At 25.5% G+C, this 22,644-nt stretch overlaps 2 protein-coding genes across 2 annotated transcripts; both read left to right on the top strand.

Moving 5' to 3' along the window:
• The first annotated feature begins 3,709 nt into the window (after positions 1-3,709).
• OCT59_026165 (uncharacterized protein) lies at positions 3,710-5,305 on the top strand. The gene has a single exon (XM_066142992.1). It carries the CDS (start codon positions 4,537-4,539, stop codon positions 4,864-4,866), a length of 330 nt encoding a protein of 109 aa, XP_065992555.1. The 5' UTR covers positions 3,710-4,536; the 3' UTR covers positions 4,867-5,305.
• Positions 5,306-17,745: 12,440 nt separating this feature from the next.
• OCT59_026164 (uncharacterized protein) lies at positions 17,746-21,181 on the top strand (the record flags this gene model as incomplete). The annotated part of the gene is made up of 5 exons (XM_066142991.1): positions 17,746-17,976; positions 18,096-18,168; positions 18,243-18,406; positions 18,490-18,814; positions 18,911-21,181. The coding sequence occupies 5 exons, from the start codon at positions 17,746-17,748 to the stop codon at positions 20,983-20,985; spliced, it is 2,868 nt and encodes a 955-aa protein (XP_065992554.1). The 3' UTR covers positions 20,986-21,181.
• Positions 21,182-22,644: the final 1,463 nt, after the last annotated feature.

Genomic DNA, 22,644 nt, shown 5'->3' with positions numbered 1-22,644 from the left:
TATATGAAGCATATATTTTAAATTAAAATTCAATAAATCAAACTAATAAATACCTTTTGTTGCATTTCTTGGTTCAGGAAAATTTTCAAATTGATAAACTTTAGTTGTAAATAATCTGCTACTTGTATAATTCATATTTGTCTTATTCATCTCTAAGTCATTACTATTTACATTTGATTGAAGAGTTAACTCATCTGGTTTACTTTGATACAATAAATGAATTTCACCTATTTTTTCATCAAGTGTAATAATATCAAGTCTTCTTGATGGATCAGCATCCCAACATTGTTCCATTAATTTTTTATATTCTAAAGGAATTTCTAAAACAATTTCCGGCCTCATACCATTAATTATATCCATTGCAAGATCATAATCATCATATTTATAATTAATAAATGGTAGTTGTCCAGAAGAAATTTCCCACATAAGAATTGCTATAGTATAAATATCAGATTTAAAAGTATAATCCTTTCCAATAATGACTTCAGGTGCTATGTAAGGAAGATTTCCATATATGCTTTTTGATGATTTATCAGCAGGTCCACAAAATCCAAGATCACTAATATACCAAGAATCATTAAATTTTGAGTATAATATATTTCCAGAATGCAAATCTCTATGAATTGCATTTTCTTTATGAATAAAATAAAGTGCACTAGTTATTTCATATATAATGCTAATTCTTTCTTTCCATGTGAGTAGATTATGATTTTGTTGTAAATAATTTCTCAAATCAACATCCTTTTTTCTTATTACAAGCATATAATTTTATTTGATGGATTTTGTGTTAAACCAAAACACCCAACAACATCTTCATATATATTACTTATAGTTAAATGTGATTTAGCCTATAATAATTTACAAATACATAAAAATCTATTAATTTTAATTACATTAAAATAATTTTAACTACAAACCTCTTCAAACCAACTTTGATTTGCACTTTCAACATTTTCTAAGCTTTTAAGAACTACATTGATAGATCCAAATCTTATTAATCTTTGTTCTTTAGAATCCCATTCATCACATCTTCCATCAATCCAAATTGCTGTATAAATTTCAGAAAATCCACCTTTTGTTAGATATTTAATGTCTTCTAAATTATCATATGGAATCCATTCAATTATTTTATATGGTACATAAGTTTCCATTTGACATTTTTGTATTAAATTATCTATATTATCATTCCCAGATGTCCAATTTGAAAATTTTAATTTTAAATAATTTCGAACACAAAATTCACAATATAATGTAGCTAAACATTCTTGATTACAATTTTCACAAATTCTTCTTGTTCCTTCATTCCTTCTAACTTTATTTCGATCATAATCAATATTTAATATTTTTATTGCTTCAGTTTTTTCATCATCTGTAAGAGAATTATTAGCAAGAATTGTTTGTTTTTTAAATTCAAATTGCTTGTGAAAATCATCATGAATGTTATAATCAATTAACGAGTCTGATTTATGAATTGCTGCATAAACCAATTCTTCTCGAATAGTAGACATAATAAAATTTTGTACAAAAAATATTTATTTCGAAAAAAATATATTTTTTTTTTTAAAAAAAAAACTAACCGTGTAACTATAAATATGAACGCAAATTACACAAAATTTCAAAATTTGTGAAAGTAATACAACATAAAATTTAAGAAATATGACGTAAGTCATGCAGATCAAAGATATAAAATAGTTACAGTATGATAAGTCTTGATAAGTTTTTTTTTATTAAAAAAATCCAATCATATTATAAAAAAAAAGAGAAAACGAGCATGAAGTTGTATTTTATAAGACAACAATGGCATAATTTTATAAATATTACTTAAGTATGATAATGACACTTATGGAATGGATAGTCAATCGGAAATGTTTTTGCATTATTTTTAACCTAAGTAAATGTTGCATTACTTTTCAATAATGTTATTTTACAGTTAATACACATTAAATGGTGATACAGTAAATAAACAAATGAAATCCCCGAATTCTCTTGATTAATTTTTAGAAAAAAAGAAATTTGATAATATTGCCATTTAAATTTCTGAAAGAGTTTGAATTTGACTGACTGATAATATTGTACGGTAAAACTCATAATATTTAATAATTAATCGAATAATATTATAGGCGGACATTAAATTTTGAATTAATATTAATAATGTAAAATTGAGTATTTTACGTTACAATTAAAAGAGTTAAAAAAATAGCTTACAATTTTATGTGAAATAAAATAAATAAAATAGAAATTTCATTTTCACTTAAGACACTTTGAGTCAAAATAATAAACAAACAATATCTGTTCTTCGACATTTTAAAATGATGATATGATTTTCGTTGATTCTTGTACTTTTTGTAGCACGTGGACGATTATAATTTTTGGTATGTTGAATTAAAAAATAATATTTTTTTAAAAATTCGATTTAAACTTTTTTAAAATGGAATAATGTGTAAATGTGTAGTTTGTTGAAATAACCATATTAGATATGTGTACATGATATCATAATACATGATTTTATCATTGTAAAATGAAATCATGCAGATTTATTTAGACCGATATTTTTTATTAAGCATAATAATAAGGGAAAGTTTATATAAAATTTATAAAGTGGATTAGAATAGAATGAAACTGAAAATTTATAGAAAATTTATGTAAAGCTTATTAGATATTTCTAATGTTATAATTAATGAAAATACAGCGTGATCAAAAAGCGTCAGTACGATAACAAACTTTATAGTTTACGTGGCTCATTTTCAGCCAATCATTCTGTCTCGTGACCTATATAGCTACTTTCCAACCAATAATACAGTATATATATTTATAATGTTCAAATTTAATAAATTTAATTATAAACATAGGACATTTTCATCAGTGGACGAGACGGTCTCTTAATCGCTTATGCAGGCTTATCTCAGTTTTTATATTCTGCTTTAAGTACTTATTTACTATGTATTTATGGTTTGTACTGGACATAGGTTCTACTATCGATAAAAATAAAAATAAAATAAAAAAATTGATATAAATCCTTAGATATAATTATATTAATCCAAACTTATCAAAGATATCAGATTACTGTATTTATATCGATTTGATAAAATGTATATATTGAAACATTTTTAAAATTTGAAATTGTTTTAAAAATCAAATCTTTTTTTTTTAGTCATCCTAAGATAATATTAATAAATTTTATTTATATTACTGTTTAATGAAAGTATTATATTATAAAATGTTTGAACGGTAAATTAAAAAAGGAAATAAAATTAAAGATAAAAAAATATTAAGTGTTTTAATAATGTACTAAACTCATTATCATTAAAAAAGACGATAGTCTGTCTTATAGGGTTGTAAAAGTTTGATGTCCTATTAATAGTAACTATTAATATTACAGGATAAAGTTTTTTTGCTAGCGTATAAACCGACTTACATAAAGTTGGGAGTAAAGTGGACAAAGAAAATCATTTAAAGGAACGAGATTCGTTAGAAAATTAATTATTATTTGAATATATTTGTAAATGAAATACTAAAATTTCTTTTTTTTTAAAAAAAAAAAATTTTCGAACATGACACAATTGTCACACAGAAATCAAAATTAGTTGGTATTTGGATCAACCGGAATAAGCCGGAACAATAGGAATAATGATTATTAATCCAAAACAATTACTATTATAATGAATAAACTAATGCATAAATATAAGCGAGTTTATCGAATTGGTTCTTTGTTCCAATTATGTTCGTAAAAAAAAAAAATAGGATTATCTCGATGATGTTCGTAAAAATAAGAGATTATGAAACAAATCAATAATTAGCCACATTCTAGACACTAGGGGCTATAATCAGAGTATTTACATCAGGAGGACATCAGTGTTCCATATAAAGTAATAATAAATAAATTCGTTCGCTCATTGTAAATGAGCCTATCATGTTAAATTTCATAAAAAAAAAAATAAAAAATAATTTCTAAATCTGATCGAAATAATAAATAAAGATTTATAATCACAAATTTTTTGGTTATGTGACATCACACGATATAAATATTTATACCAGGTGGCTAAACATGCCAAGGTGTCAAAATATTCTACGTTTTTATGTTGCATAAGAAATCTAAATCTTAAATACGTTAATTTTTAGGTAAAACAACTTTTGTTACACAACTTTCAACCGAGAAGCGAAATAATCAATATTATGAGAGAAAAAATCAACCTACATGTAATCGGTAAAGTTCGGAACATAAACGCCACTCTATTGCGTAATTCGTTAAGATTAATTTAAATCACAAGACTTAACCCCGAGTTTAACTTTTTGAAGTGAGTCACTTGACGCTTGTGACATTCATCATGCCTTATTATCACCGTGTTTTATTTTGTGTATATTATATCATAACGAATTTACTTTGCAAAAAATCTTTATAAAATGGGTAGAAATTTTCTTGAACTTCACTTTCTCTTTAACCTTATGATTCATATTGTTCATAAAAATAAAAATACAAAAAAAATACAAAAATAATTCTCTCTTTTTTATAAAAAAAAAAAAAAAAAAAAATTAATAATGTCGTCTTTAAATCAAGAAGTTCAAATGTTACACCATGAAGTTGCCAATGGAATGCAACTTTTTCCGCCTCCTATAAACAATCCTAAAGATTTTGAAGATACTGTTAAGTCATTTAAACCAAAGCCGTCTCGCAGAAAAGTTCACATAATGTCTCTCACGCTATTAAATTTTTTTATCAAGAAGCAAGCTCAAAGGATATACAAAAAGTGCGTTGTAGATAAGGTTGTAAGAGAGTTATGGAATTCTACAACTGCAAACAATAAAATTATATATAAAGAACTATGTAAACAAATAAATTCAAGGATTAATAGTAGAATTGGAGGTTGAAAAATTTGGACTTGATAAGAAAACAAAACTATGCTATGATATAATATTATTTTATTATAAAAATATTTTCTTATATGAACAATTTTTTTTTTATAAATTCTCCTCTTTTTTATTTCATTTATAGACAAACATTGATAACTATCGAATTAGTTATAATAATATTATTTTATTTTAATATTTTTTTTTTTTTTCGGCAAAATCTGAATATTTAAAACGTAATTTTCGTAATTTTCCTCCCCTTTTCGACAAAACTGAACTTTTAAACATGTAAATTCGGCAAAATCTAACTTTTTTTAATTTGTGATTTTCTTTTGTAAAGTGATACGATTGAATTTTATAATAAAATGTGATATTTTAATATTTTTGAAAATTATAATTATGCATTAACTGCGATGTTTCCCCAGGTTACGGAATTACCCGGCGTAAGAAATTTTACAAACAAATAAAACAAATAAAAATTTATTCAAAAATGTATGGCTCGATCAAGTGACAAAAAATGGTAACGTTACACTAAAAAGAAAAATGCACGACACTTTAACGAAAGTTAGAGAATTAATACAATCTATGCATTTTCTTTGTTTTTTTTTCTTTTTTAAGTGTAATTTTGTATTATGCGTTACGTTAACTGTTAATAAAGAAATGCGTGTTACTAATTAAAAAAAACCAAAGATAACTCCTTTATAGATCATTATACGTAAAGGTACTAAAATTCTTTAGCGTTTGTGCGTTTATCAAGTCAAGAATATCTTTTTGTTATTGTATATTTTGTACATTTGCATATTATATAATTTTGCATAATAAAGAACCAATTGATTTTCTTAGAGGCGCTGAAAAATAATTATAATAATAATATATTTCAACATATTCCGAATTTGATTTGGATTAGATTGGATTTTTGATCACAAATCTAATCTAAATTTGTAGGTAACCCTTGTGCATCAACATCGGCCGATTTATTAATTATGAATCATATGTTTGTATCAATTACCGACATATTCGGATATAACGCAAAAAATGTCTAATCATATTTGTTATTTGGAAAGGATGATCCAAAGTATTATTTGACATCGAAAAAAAAATTTGTTTACTAGAAACTAAAATTTCATATACTATAGTATTACTAACACAGAAACATTTGCGAATTGTGATACTGAATTTTATAATAAAATAATATCAGACCACTATTATGTGAACCAAAACATATGATTGTAAAAGCCACATCTGTAAAAGGAAGTGTGACACAAATTATTGTCGCATGGAATTCTTTATAATGATCCTGATCGGCGAAAGTGATGCCATCAATGTATGTACTATGAATAAAGCAAATAAATGATTTAATTGTAACACGTAAATAAAACAATTGTTTTTTAAATATTGACAAAAAAAAGGAGGTTAACATTTCAATTATTACATCGAATTCTGAATATTTATAATAATTTTAAAAAGGAAAATGGTTCATTTTGGAAAATAAGGTCGTTCGTGCTAATTGGAAAAATACCGATATAATTTTATTCTAATAATTTAAATCTGATTCTTAAATTGTCAGATATTTAAATTTTTTTATTTTTTTTTAAGGTGCTCCTAATTAAATTAATTTGTAATTTATATTTATAATTTAATCTTCTACTTTGTTTGCTTAATAATTGCATGTTCATATTAATGCGAATATAATAAAATACTATGGAATCACAACGACAAGATATAATATGTAATTTATTAAAATAATTATATTTTTTTTTTAAAAAAAAAAAATGTCAAATTTTTATTTCAGGAAAAAAATACTAGTTATGCTTTAGTTTTGGAATATACTAATGGAGGACACATTAAAAATTAAAAACTTATTTAAACGATCATTTTTAATGAACCTGAACGAGAAGTTTAGCGTTATAGCTGACGATGCTATATTATGTTTATATGAACGTATTATATTCATCGTGATTTGGTAATATATTAACTTTTAATGAATTAATTAACTTTGTTTAAATAAATTAAATTAAATGGTATTTGAACTTTTCGCCAAAGTCCATTTCACCGAAACCCCATTTCTCTGAATTCCATTTCGCCGAAGCCATTTTATCGAATGGAACATTTCGTCGAATGGACATTTCGCTTTATTCCATTTGGTTATTTTATTTGTTTTTATAATAAATATATAAAGAAATCATTTCTAGATAAATTTTGAGTTAGCTGATTTTTATTAAATTTTACTTCGTTGTTTATAATATACAGTATGTTGATCTTTTTTTTACTTATTTTTTTCGTGAATAAATGTTTTCAGGAAATAAAGTTATTTATTTATTGCTTAACAATTAATATTAGTTACTTGAAGAAATAATATCCTGGAAAAAAAAATCTCTAAAATTAATTTAATTTTTATTTTCATTGCGTGATGAATATTTTTTATAAAAATTGTTAATCGCTACGAAATGTCCATTTGGCAAAATGAAATTCGGTGAAATGAATGATTCGGTGAAATGAATTCGATAAAATACACTTTCGGCGAAACGTCCTTTCGATGAAACATCACTATGGCGAAATGGCTACGGCGAAATGGGTTTCGGTGAAATGAACTGTAACCAAATTAGATTAATACTTAATAATTTTTACTTATAGTATCTTTGTACATTAGCAAAAATATTAAATTGACAGACTTCTTGCTTATCAAAAAAAAAAAAAATTGCCGTAGCATCAGGTCTATACATGTTGCCGAACCTCAGTAATTTCGGCATAATTTCAAGTTTCGATCTCGGCCAGTCATTCAACTGAAACTCTGCCGAAAGTCGAAATCCAAGCCGAAATTATCTGGCCACTTTTATCCGATGTCACGAGATTTATAATTCTGGCCGGTACCACAAATTTGGTCGGAATTACCAAATAATTTCGATTTTCGAACCTTTCGGATTCAGCTATATTTTCGGAAAATTCCGGCTAAATGTATAATCAGGTCGTAGATCAAATGTATTTAGAGTACTAATACCTTATATTAGATCCGAAAAAGTTTCAATATTTAATAACTAAAAATTAAATAAAAAATCTGATACCTACAAAAAAATTTCTATTTGATATTATACCGATTTTTTTTTCCAGATCAGCAGGCTTATTAGTAAAAAATTAATTCATCAGTAAAAAATCACTCATGAGTATTTATATAAAATGAGTCAATCACTGTTGCGCAGTTGCGCAGTTGTGAAAAGAAAAATAAAAAAAAATCAATGATCATTTGTTTTGATGATCTCATCATTCATACCTCAATTTCAATAAATTTTTCAATAAATTTTAATAATTTTGGACTGAAAATCACAATAATATTCTCATTTTACGTTTTTTTTTTAATAAAAATGGACATCAAATTGATAATATTAGTAATTGAAAACAAATTTATCCATTATCCGTATTGGATTAAATTATACTATCCGAAAGTCCAGGCGCATCGGTAGTACTGGGCAGCATTGATAATTACGCGATTCCACATTTGCGATTTTTTTTTAACCTATAAATATGAGTATTGTTCTCTTACTATATACCAATGTTTAATGACGGACCTGCTGACGAATTAATCTGGATTTATCCGTGATGGATGATGCATCCAGAAAATTATCTGTTATTATTTGGGTTCAGAACAGATTTAAAGCATGGATGGATTTCACTATGTAACTATGTTTTTATTTACTCAATTAAATTTTTACATATTATGAATCATATGTGTATTTTGAATAGAAATTGGAATCGTCCAAAAAAACCTTAACTAGTTAAAAACCGGTTAACCAAAGTGTTTAACCAATTAATTAATCGGTTAATACTAAAAAAAAGATGTTTTAGAAACTTTTTGATTGCAAATTGTGTCGATTTGATTTTATTACATATTATATTTAAAAAATTTCGAATTTGGCAGCAATTGGCGTGCATTATACTATAAATCTCACCAAAATTATGATCAAAAGTTTTAGGTGGTTAATCGTAATACTTTACATTATCTGATTGACAGATTTCAACCTCTAATTTTGAAGTTTATGGTAAAACAATTGACGATAATTTTGCATATATAAATTCGCAGCTAACCTGAAAAATATTTTAAATTTATCAACAGTTACACCGGTTAATAAACTTAATCATCTGATACATTCACGTGATTTCATTTTTTCATTTTTTCATTTTTTAAAAATTTTGTTACGTTACCTTAATGTTTACATAATTATAAAACTTCATTATTATACTATATCTAGAAAACATTTAAAATATGTATAACCTTTTTTAAAAATAATAAAGTAAATAACGTATAATCGAATAATATTTTATGTTAAACAAAATAAAATTTTTGTTATTATTTTACTATTTTTATATTTTCTGTTTAACTTATTTTATCTTGCTAACATAATTTTTTCACACTACACACCATCTAATTATCTTTTATGTACGTTAAAAATTAACTTCTTTATTCATTATATTCCATTATATTCCATCAGTTTTTTTTTTAAATAATCCTTTTTTTTGAATATCCCTATTTTTTTTTTAAAAAAATGCGAATTAAATTAATTAAACTAATTAAATTATAAAAATTATAAACGCTACTCCATCTAATTACCCTCTTACGCAGGCTAAATTACTTCTTAACGCAAGTTAAATTACTTCTTTGAATTATCTCTTATGTACGCTCTATAAAAAATTTTTCAGAAAAATGATTACGTGTCTGAGTTTCTTCGGAATGAAAACTAGAAAAATGATCATTTATCGGAGTTTTTTCCAGAATTTTTTATAGGGGACGTTAAATTACTTCTTTAAATTATCTCTTGCGCACACTAAATTATCTCATACGCACGCTACGATTACCTCATACGCACACTACGATTAGAAATATTCTCTTTATTATTATTAAAATTAAAATATTTTTCGTAAATTGGCCCATGAGATCGAAAAAAAGATCTACGCCGGTGTAAAAAGGGGTAATCACTTTAGTAAAACCATTCATCATTGGCATTGACGTGAACGTACTTTGCGTGAACATGGCGTGAACATTGGTGTGAATATACTTGGGTGTGAATAAAATTGGGCGTGGGTATACTTTAACGTGAACATACTTGAAACAATGAAACATGGATAATACTTGGAGGGCATAAAATAAAATTATTCAAGATACAGTAATACCAATATCTTTAATTGATTTATCACCTTTGGTGTATATATTTTGAAATAAAAATTGTTGGAGCGCTTTTCAAAAGGGTTCAATATTTTTTTGGTCTGCGCTACCTTTTCTTAACCGCTCCGCCCATTTTTACGAATTTCTTATAAATGAATAATTGAATTAATTAACGAAAGTTATCGCAAGTTATTAAAAGTAATAAGGTTTTTTAATTCACCTGGTCGGTTCCGCCTCTTTTTACGAAGTCGGCTCTGCGATAGAATAAGTCATATATCGCAATTCGCAAGTCATCAAATTTACAAGGTTTTACTGGTGCCTCTTTTTACGAATTCCTTTATTTTTTTTTCTGGTCGACGCTACGAATTCCTTATAACTGGATAACTTGGTCGACTCTGTGATAAAATAAGTCATAGTAGTTAATGCAAGATATCGAAAGTTATGGTCGACGTTGCGAATTAAAGTTTAATTCACCTGGTCGAGTTCTGACGTTACGAATTCTTTACAATAGAATATCGTAAGTTATCAAAAGTTATGTTTTAATGAGTTCCGCAAATTCTTTATCGCAAGAGGTCGACGATATGAATTTTTTTTATAATTGAGTAACTAATCATATGTTATCGTAAATTTCTACAATTACATATTTGCATAGGGTAGGGTACCATCATCTTTCAACTACACCTTTTCAATTATTTTCAACATTTTTAAATAAACACATAAAAAAAAAAAAATTTTTTTATTATAATTTAAAGTAACTGGCTTGGGTGCAAAAATTACCTTCTTGACCCTTCTCGCATTACTTTCTTGACCCAGTCAAAATATGCATGATTATGTATGACAAAAATGTTCCTTTCTTGACCTGAAACGCGATTGTGATAAACAAAAAAGAAATTTTATTTTTTATTTATATTTAACAAAAATAGCGTGCAATCTGTCTTTTGCGAGTTGCGAGCATGGTCAATACTTTTTTATTTCTACAATATTGATAAAATTAAAATAATTTTATTTTATTTACAAAAGATAGCTGATAAAAAGATTACATTTAAGAGAAATACATTAATTAGGTAATAAATACTAGCATAAAACTAAATATTAAAATATTAAAATAAAAAAAATAAATTATTTTGTCATTTAATCATTAATGATAAAAAAATTTAATCTTTGTGTATATCTCTTGAAAAATTATGAAAATAAGAAAAATAACAACGCGTTAATGTTTTTTGCAGGTCAAGAAAAGAACATTTTTGTCATACATAATCATGCATATTTTGATCAAGTCAAGAAAGTAATACGAGGAGAATCAAGAAAGTAATTTTTGCGGCTTGGGTAACGTAAAAAAAAAAAGGTAAATTAATGATAATCTTTAAATGGGATTGTTTTTCAGCCATTATTGTGGCTAAAAAGTTTTTATTAAATTCTTTAAAGTTTTATTACAAAGAACAACCATACAACCAACACTTGACATAATAGAAAATATTTTAATATTTCAAATTGAACAAAGAATTGATAATCTCTCGATTTTATCTATCAATCAAAAAAAATAAAAATAAAAAATACATATGTATGTATTATGTATGTACATATATAACAGGTTTTACATTTCATTTACTAATATAGAGTAATAGTCAAGGAAAAAGTTGTTCGTGATCATATTCATGTGTTCAATATAAATCATATATAAATATATAAATATATAATATATATATAAAATATAAACATTCTACATTTTTTTTTATCTATTTGATCTAAACATTTTTTTCGTCATTGAATAAGGTTAAAAAGGTAAAAATGTATAATCAAATAATCAAATACATTAAATATATTTAGAAAAAAGTTTCGAACCAATAAAAAATTAATGTTTTGATTCATATTCTCATTGAACACACATACATTTGACACAATATTAAAAATAGAAAATTTGAAATATTTTTTAAGAAAATTTTAATATATATATAAAAATTTAAAATAAAAGGCTTATATTGGTCGACGAAAAAAGTAAGGTTAATCTGTAAATCCGATCATACCTTAAGTAACCAAAATAAATTGTCGTGTAATCAAAGCAAAATTTTTGTACTATAAATCATAAATTTTAGTTGTTGTGAACTTTGTGGTATTGTGGTAATTGTAATATTTGTAGTATTCAAATTTTTTTCTTACCAAATAAGGATTAAGTGATACGAAAATCGAAATTTGTTTTTTTTGCTCAATACAACTAACAAATCAGATGACGTTATCTAATTATTTATTTATATATATTGCTTTGTTTAATCAAAAGTAAATAAATGAATAATAATAATGGAAATAATAAATAGCAAATAACAAAACTACAGTATACCCTTGTTATTTAAATAATATTATTTGCACTACAACTTACACAATATAAGTTTACACAATAAGTAAATACTACTTACAATATACTCCGAATTCTTACATCTTTTCGACATTTATTCAATTTAGTTTCATTTATTTACTAATCATGGAATAGAAATATTAAAATTAAAATTAACTAAAGTATCCATTTCCTAGAATTAATAGTAGTTATCGGATAGAGAAATAGAGAAGGTCGATATCCGACTACGTAAAGAAGTTGGAATAAAGTGGTTAAAGAAAATCTTTTAAAATTACTATATGATATATTTACGATTAAAATATTTAAATTACTTTTTTTTAAAAAAAAATATTTAATTTTTTTTTTATTTATCGTCCATGTCACAGAAATGAAAATAATTGGATGTAACGGATCAGCATTTAGCCATGGCCCGATATTTAGGTAACCGGCGTAAGCCGTAAGTCGATGAATAATAAGATAATTATATATTATTGTTTGGAACTGATCATAACATTTAAATGAGACCATTAAAAAATTCTCCATGGAAATGTTTTTCAGAATTGTAATATTACATTTAATGTGAATAAAATGAATTTCATACGAATTTTATTATATATACACTTATAAATATTAGTATGTTATGATCATATATACCTGAACGACAATTATTATAATATAAATAATAAACTGCACAAATATAAGCGATTAAAGTTAATTTTATCGAATTGATTTTGTAAAAAAAAGGGAACATGAAATAAATAAATACCGTAATAAGCCACAATAGGTTATTAGTTATAATCAGAGTATTTAGTAGATCAGGGGGTACTAGTATTACATTAGTATTCGTCTGTATTCTATAAATAAAATTCGTTCTCTCATTGCTTATTTTAGTGCCTCAGAGTTTTCTTTCGAAAATCGGGTTTCACAAAAAAAAAGAAAAAATAATCAAACGTCATACTAAAAAAAAATTTTTTTCCCTTGAGTGACATCACAGGACATCACAAGACATAAATATTTGTGCTAAACATGTCAAACATATCAAATATTATGCATGATTTTTATTTGACTAGGATTCTTACATCATAAAAAAAAAACCAAGTTTGTCACACGGCTTTCAACCAAAGCAGAGAACTAATCAATATTTTGAGAGAAAGTCAACCGATATGTAAACTTGTTATCTATAGCAAATGGAAAATAATTCTATAATTCTATAAACAAATAATCATAAAAACAATATACAAAAACTTATTTAAATAGTGTATATCATTTCAATGGCACATGCGTCAAGTGATTGTTGCTTAATCGGTAAAATCCGGAATGTAAAATGTCGCCTTATTGCGCATTTCGGGTATTTTAGCTTGATATTTAATTTAAATCACAAGTCTTAACTCCGTTGTTAAAGGAACCACTTATATTTCCTTTAAAGTGATATCATCATGCTCACGTTTTATTTGTGTAAATTAGTAAATTATTATCATAACAGATAAAAAATCTTTATAAAATGGCAAAAAATCTTTATAAAATTGTCAAAAAATTTTCTTAAGCCTCTTATAACCTTTTGGTTCGTTCATAAAATAAAATTACAAAAAAAAATCCAAAATTGAAAAATAAAAAATAAAAAAAAATGAATAATATGACTATCAGTCGGGAACTTGAAATGCTACGTCAAGAAGTTACTAGAATTCAAATTTTTCCGCCTCCTATTAACGACTTTGAAAATATTGTCAAGTTATTTAAACGAAAACCGTCTCGCAGAAAAGTTCACATAAAGTATCCCGTGCTATTGAATTTTTTTATCAAAAAACAAGCGCAACAGACATATAAACAGTGCGTTATTGATAAGATTATAAGAGAGTTATGGAATTCTACGACCAGAAATAATAGAATAATATATATCGATCTATGTAATCAAATAAGTTTAAGGATTAATAATTAAATTGGAGGTTAATCAATTTGGATATTTTGATACATTTATTATGTTATATTTTAAATCATTTTTTTCTTGCATTTTTTTTTTTGCATTTATTTTTTTAATTATGTAACATTTTCATATTTCACGAACATTCTTTTTTAATAGTAACTATCGAATTGGTTATAATACTTTTTAACTTAAACGTAACAAAAAATTTTTTTTTTCCTACAAAATCTAAACTTCTAATTTTTAAATACGATAAATCTACTATTTCTTATTTCGGCAAAAATCTGAATTTTTAAATACGCAAGTTTCTTTTTTTCTATAAAATCTGAATTTTAATTATGCAGGCTTATTTCTTTTTTCGGCAAAATCGCAAAATCTGAATTTTATATAAATTGTAATTTTCTTACGTATGTAATGTAATTGATTTTTCAATAAAATATTATTTTAAAATGATTCGATGTGGATAAGATCACGAAGATCGGAAATATCCGGATCTAAAGTATCAAAACATTTATTAGTTCGATCAAGTGACTAAAAATGGTAACGTTACACACTAAAATAAGGATTAAATGGACATTAATATTATATAACGAAAAAAAGTTGGAAAATTAATAACATACCAGTGTATCACTGGCTTCTGGCTACGGTGTTAGGGTGTCGCAGGTGTCGCACAAACTAATTTTTTCATGTTATGCAGATGTCGATCAAATTTTTTTAACGTATTAAAATTTAAAAAATTATTTAATAAATTTTCAAACCATTTATTTTAGTAAATCTTAAATTTTTTTAATGTATTAAATTTAAAATTTTTTAAATTAAAATTATGTATAAGACTAATTTTACAGGGTGATTTAACCTGGTGATTTAACCTACTAGTAAAATTTATATAATTATATAATTTTGCCCAAACTTTCAAATAAAAAAATGTAAATTATGATTACAATAAAAAACGAGAGACATTATCAAAAATATAAGAAAAATTGGTCATTATACTCTATAATATCCAAATAAATAAAATCTATATAAATTGAAATGAATAATAACACAAATAATTTTTTTTTTTAAAAAAAAAATATTGATGTAAAATATAAATTTTGGGTGATTTAACCCAGGTTATTTAACCCAGAGGCAAGTTAGCAAAACTCAGAGATTATTTTCTAAATAAATTTTCAAATAACATGTTCACTTTTTTTTCTCGCTCACTATTACTATTCTAGATTTTCATGAGTTAAACTCGCTTTTGACGCTTTTTGCCCCTAAGTTCTATTAAATCTGAAGAATTACAACGTTTGCTTCACGTGATTTAGGGTGTCCTGGAGCTAATTTTTTGCGATTTGGGGTGGCCGCGATTTTTTGATAAAATTTCACGATTTCCACGCTGATTGGATGGATGGATAACCATGTGATTATGATTTTGCTGAAATTCTGGCCAAAATAATTCCGGCTAAAATTATGGCGCCTTACGGCTTTAGTTAATTTCGGCCAATCGCGAATTTGCGAAAAATCGTGAAAATCACGCGCGATTTTTGGGTCATCACGACAACCCCTGGACACCTAACGTGATTGTGCTTTTTTTTTGGCATTTTGTCTATTAAAATAATTGACATAACTAAAAATGTTTCGTCGCATTATTGAATTATCAATTTGTCTTCAAGTTTTCACAGCAAAATAGCTTAAAACAAAATAAGCAACCTTGGCCCGCATTAGTTGTTTGGGGATAGTCCTTAAGAACGGTCTCCAACTGAAAAGGAAGTTGAAAAACAAACGCAATATTATTTAATTAAACTTTATTTTTTTTTTTAAATAAAATTGTAACGCATTTCTTTATTTAGGATAGAAATCCAATTTCGAAATACCTAGACCCGTTCGTGCAACACGAAACGAATCTATAACAGAGTCCAATCTATCCTAATACAATAAAATAAAAAAGAAATAAATAAATAAAAAAATAAACAAACCCGTATAAACCTAAACTCAAGTGGACCTAACTAAACTAACAAATAAAGAAAATTAAACTAAATTAAGAAACTAAATCAAGAGAAGCTCTCGCTAATCTAGTAATGGACTACAATGCTAACTAATGCATAGGTCGACCTCTTTTCCACATTTAGTTCCTTATTAATTTCATAATTTCTTTTAACCGTTACTTGCATCTTTTTCTCTCATTTGTTATCGGAATATTTTTTAACGTGAAATCACGTGACTTCGATTGTAAGATGCCAGTTACCATATCCTTGTCTTCTCACCTTCTTTTTTCTTCAGATTCGTTCGTCTTTCGCGGTGATGGTGACCCCAAAATCGGTCTTTTCTCACCAACTTGTTTGCGATTCTCGTCCTTCAGTCTTTTTGTGAAATCATCATTTAGTATGATGTATTCTATTTAATTAAACTTATAATTTTACATAATGTAATAAATTATCAATGCCGTATCGCTAACATAGTTTTGACTAATTAGTCTGTGTGACTACTATGGTGTATAAATTTATTTATTTATTTATTTATTATAATTTATATTAGAAATCCTTTTATTGGCCCTTTTGCGTACGTATAGGTACTAGAATTCTTTAGTGTTGGTGCACTTAATATAGGGTTAGGTTTGTCCAATTACATATAAGGTCTAGGTATTTCTAGTTTATTACGTATTTTGTATATTGTATAAATTTGGATTAATAAAAAAGAGATATTCACTGTTTTTTAAAAAAAAATGATGTAAATGATGTTTAGATTATAATTGACGCTTTAATCCAATCGCAGCAGCAATCCCAATATATGATTCTATTGATGTGCATCATCAGCTGATTTATTTTAGTTTGCATCAATTACCGACGTACTCGGCGTATTCGGAAACGAAATTTGCCGAGCGTCCCGTGGAATATGAAAACAACCTTTAGTATATAAAATTTTCCGTTAGAAACTATATCAACCTCCCGTATTATTTAGTGATTGCTGCAACATAAATAATATTAAACTATGTAAATACTTAATATAACTAACACTAATAACGCAAAAGTGTCAGATTATAAATAGAAAAATGATTTTAAAATTTTCTAAATTTTGTTTGAGCCAAAGTATTTGAATAAGATATTTTTCCTTATTAACAAAAATTAACATAAAAGTAAAAACTGAAATTTCATATACTATAATATATATACTCATAATAAATTAATTTCATCCGATAGCTACTTCTGTCCGATTATTGAGTACTAGTCGAAGCATAATTATAAAAGCCACCTCTGTGAAAGAAAATGGCGGAAATGGCTTGAAAATGTGCGCTTAGTAATAAATATTTACGTCTGAGTTATGCACGGTTATGTGGCGACACGAGTTATTGGCGCATGAAATTCTGTTCCTGATCGGCGAAAGTGATAACGTCCAAATGTGTATGACAAAGCAAATAAATGATTTAATTTGTAATACATAAATAGACTAAATAGTAACGTTATTGTTTTTTTAATAATATTCTTATCTTCTTCTTTGACAAAAAAAAAGAAAGATAAAATGTCAAATAAAGAAGTTAAAGATTCAAATTATTACATCGATTGGTTAGAAAAATCAATTGCAAATGAATATTTAAGTTATTATGAATATTCAGAATTCAAAAATATTAAACAAATAGGAAATGGTTCATTTGGAAGTGTCTCTCGTGCTAATTGGAAAAATACTGATACAATTTTAGTTTTAAAATCTTTTAATAATTCAAATCCGACTCTTAAAGAAATTGTCAATGAGGTATTTTGAATTTAAAATTATTATTATTTTTTTTTTAAGGTTTACTCCTTAGTTAAATAATTTAAAATTATATTAATAAATTAACTTTTTAATTTTGTTTTACTTTATTATAATTGCAGTTAAAATTACATCGGGATGTTCATTTTAATGCGAACATAATAAAATTTTATGGAATCACAAAAACGGAAACTGGTAAGAATAAAATTAATTATTAATTAAATTTATAACAATAAAATATTTTAACAAAAAATATTTTTTTTATTTAGAAAATTATGCTTTAGTTTTGGAATATGCTGATAATGCTACATTAAAAACATATCTAAACGAAAATTTTAATGAACTTGAATGGAAAGATAAATTTTGTTTAGCATTACAATTAACAGATGCTATATTATGTTTACATGAACGTGATATCATTCATCGTGATTTGGTAATTTATTAACTTTATTAATTATTAATTTATCTAATTTATTTAAACAAAATTAATTCATTAATATTACTGTATATATATAGCATCCAAATAATGTACTTGTACATCAGAAAAGTATTAAGTTGGCAGACTTCGGCTTATCAAAAAAAATTGCTGAAGCATCAGGTAGTAGATCAAATATATTCGGTGTACTACCTTATATAGATCCGAAAACTTTTAATAATGATTATAGATTAAATGAAAAATCCGATATATATAGTATTGGAGTTATTATGTGGCAAATTTCAAGTGGTCGTCAACCATTTGAAAATTTGGAACATGACGTAAGTTTAATCTTAGCTATACAAGGAGGAAAAAGAGAAGAAATTGTTGTTGGTACGCCTATCGTATATAGTGACTTATACGCGAGTAAGTTGTATTGATAATATTTATTATAACATATTGGTAAACTTTTTTTTAGGCAGAAATTAATTTTAAATTATTCTAATTATATATTTAAATTAGAATGTTGGAAATATGAACCAAATGAACGTCCAAATATACATGAACTTTTTTCTTCCCTTAAATTAATTTCTTTACAAGAAAATCATAAATTATATACTAGTGAAACTAGGGAAAAAAGTAATTTATTAAAAGAATTAAATAATAAAAGTACAGATTCAAGTGGATTAGTACAAAAAATCAATTGGTATGAAATGGCAGCAGAAAATGGAGATAGAATCGCTCAATATAATTTAGGTACATGTTATCAATATGGAAATAATATTGAAAAGGATGAAATTAAAGCATTTGAGTGGTATAAAAAATCAGCTGAACAAGAACATAATGATGCACAAAATAAGCTTGGATACTGTTATAATAATGGTATCGGTATAGAAAAAGATTTAAAAGAAGCATTTTATTGGTATCAAAAGTCAGCGGAGAATGGAAATAAATTTGCACAATATAATTTAGGACAATGTTATGAATATGGGAATGGTATTGAAAAAGATGAAATTAAAGCATTTGAGTGGTATATAAATTCGGCTGAACAAGAATATAGTGATGCACAATATAGTTTAGGGATATTTTTTAAAAATGGTATAGGCGTAGAAAAAGATTCAAAAGAAGCATTTTATTGGTATCAAAAGGCAGCAGAAAATGGAAATATGTTTGCACAATATAATTTAGGCCTAAGTTATCAATATGGTGAAGGTGTTGAAAAAAATGCAAGTAAGGCGTTTGAATGGTATAAAAAATCAGCTGAATTAAAATATAGTGATGCACAAAATAGTTTAGGAATTTGTTATGAAAATGGTATAGGCGTAGAAAAAGACTTAAATAAAGCATTTTATTGGTATCAAAAATCGGCAGAAAATGGAAGTGATGTTGCACAAAATAATTTAGGAATTTGTTATGAAAATGGTATAGGCATAGAAAAAGATTTAGAAAAAGCAATTTATTGGTATAAAGAATCAGCAAAAAGCGAAAATAAAGACGCACAATGTAATTTAGATAAATATGGAGATGGTATTGGTAATAATGAAAGCAAAACATTTAAATTGTATAAAAAATCGGCTAAAAAAGTACAAAGTGAACCTGAAAATGTTAGAAGTGCGGAAAAGGATTTAGAAAAAGCAATCGATCAGCATCAAAAATCAACAGAAAATGAAAATGAAATTGAACAACTTAGTTTAAATAATAATGATATTGAAAAAAATAAAATTAAAGAATTTGAACGGTTTAAAAAATCAGCCGAGCAAGATAAAGACTTAATAAAAGCAGTTTATTGGTATCAAAAAGCAGCTGAAAATGGAAATAAATCTGCACAACATAAGTTAGGACAATGTTATCAATATGGAAATGGTATTGAAAAAGACGATATTAAAGCATTTGAGTGGTATAAAAAGTCGGCTGAACAAGAATATAGTGATGCACAAAATAACTTAGGAATTTTTTATGAAGTTGGTAAAGGCGTGGAAAAAGATTTTAAAAAAGCATTTTATTGGTATCAAAAAGCAGCAGAAAATGGAAATAAATCTGCACAACATAATTTAGGACGATGTTATCGACATGGAAAGGGCATTGAAAAAGACAATATTAAAGCATTTGAATTGTATAAAAAATCAGCTGAACAAGAATGTAGTGAAGCACAAAATAGTTTAGGAACATGTTATGAAACTGGTATGGTTACAGAAAAAGATTTAAAGGAAGCAATTTATTGGTATCAGAAAGCAGCAGAAAATGGAAATAAATTTGCACAACATAATTTAGGACGATGTTATCGAAATGGAAATGGCATTGAAAAAGACGATATTAAAGCATTTGAGTGGCATAAAAAATCAGCTGAACAAGAATTTAGCGAAGCGCAATGTAGATTAGGCATATTTTATGAAAATGGTATAGGCGTAGAAAAAGATTTCAAAAAGGCATTTTATTGGTATCAAAAAGCAGCAAAAAATGGAAGTACACAAGCACAATATAATTTGGGGCAATGTTATCAATACGGAATAGGTATTGAAAAAGATGAAATTAAAGCATCTACATGGTTTAAAAAATTAGCTGGGCAAGATACGACTGATAATGCATTGAATAACTAGTTTCGATAGATAATTAAATTAAAGTCAAGGGTAAATATTTTTGTTTTATAAATCAATATATCATTAATTTAATTCAAGTCCATGTGGCGAAAAAATTCTGAAATATTTGTTAATAACTTATACTTTAGAACAGTTGTAATGAATTATAAGGTATGCTAGAAAGAAGGAAAATAAACGTGTAAAAATTTAAATCTGAGAGAGCTTTAGTCCTTAGTTCGTTAATTTATTGATGATTTTGCATATTATTTTGTTAACTGGCCAACAGTGGTGGTAGCGATAATTATTATTTATCTTCAAATTATTGAGTTATTCTGATTTTATATTATTCCGTTACTTTTGGCTAATATAAAACATGTTAAATGAATCAATCTGATTTCATTTATATATTACTTATTCGAAGCTTTCAGAGATACTTACCATATATTCATATTCACAATATTCGCATTATTCGCTTGATCGTCAATTTGTTTCATCATTCAATAGATTCAGAGCTCTTTGCAATTGGCAGCTATTTTTCATTTGTTAAATATAATCCATTTTATCAATAAATTATACTACCTCCAGAATAAGAAATAAGTTACCAAATATCTTTTACCTTATCCAATAATTTTGTCCGGCAATACGTTTAAGTAAATTAATGATCAAACAATCCACATACCAAATATTTATTCATTCATCCAGCAATAAAATCATGTTAATAGAATATTACAATAATGACAAACAAACAAACAAATAAAATCAAACCATATCCTAGGATATTTTTGAATTCTACATAAATAATCTAATTCGATAAAATTCATTTGTTAGGTCCAAAATAACTCGGTCATAATTGATCTTTATATTTATCAAGCCAAATATAATTTTATAATATTAATCATCCATTGTTTTTCCATATATTTATCACTTGAAATCTATTAATCCATTGATTCTTCCAATAAATCACAATCTTCACACTTTCCATATTTATCCAAATAATTAACAATAATATTTTACATTTATCCAAATTAGTGAAATACCTTTTAATAAAAAAAAAATGAACAAATAAAATAAATAAATCAAACCACAGCTTAGAATACCAAAATTTTAATTTATCCTTTGCTTATCCAGATCAATGTAATAACAATTCTAAAGATTGATTCATTTGTCTCTTTAACAATTAAAAAAATACTTAGTATACTAATATAACATTATCTATAGTTATCAAAATCAAAATTAATATATTTGATATTTAGTATCCAGATAAAGAAAATATGTTAGTAAATGTTATATAATAAGAAAGATCACAAATTTTTAAAAATCAAACCATATCCGAGATTATTTCATCAAATGACTAATAACATATTAAGAATCAAAATCTATAATTCTCCACTACCAATCATTAATCTTTCCAGTATCATCTATTATTCTTCACTATCAATAATTAATTTTTCAGTTTAACATCCAAATTGTTCAAATTGTTCAAAATTTTAATATCATTCATTTTTTATTTAGTATCCAGATAAAAAAAATATGTTAGTAAAATGTTTTATAATAAGAAAGATTACAAATTTTAAAATCAAACCATATCCAAGATTATTTCATCAAATAAATTTGTCTAGTAACATATTAAAAATCAAAAAATTATTATTCTCCACTACAAATAATTAATCTTTTCCAGTA

Source organism: Rhizophagus irregularis, chromosome 6 (genome assembly GCF_026210795.1).
Source record: "Rhizophagus irregularis chromosome 6, complete sequence".
Lineage (NCBI taxonomy): Eukaryota > Fungi > Glomeromycota > Glomeromycetes > Glomerales > Glomeraceae > Rhizophagus > Rhizophagus irregularis.
Note: the sequence above shows the minus strand (reverse complement) of the source record. Positions and strands in the feature narration are given on the sequence as shown.

Bases quoted from the DNA above. Each gene is read 5' to 3' on its own strand.
- OCT59_026165 (XM_066142992.1), top strand. From the start codon at position 4,537: ATGTCGTCTTTAAATCAAGAAGTTCAAATGTTACACCATGAAGTTGCC.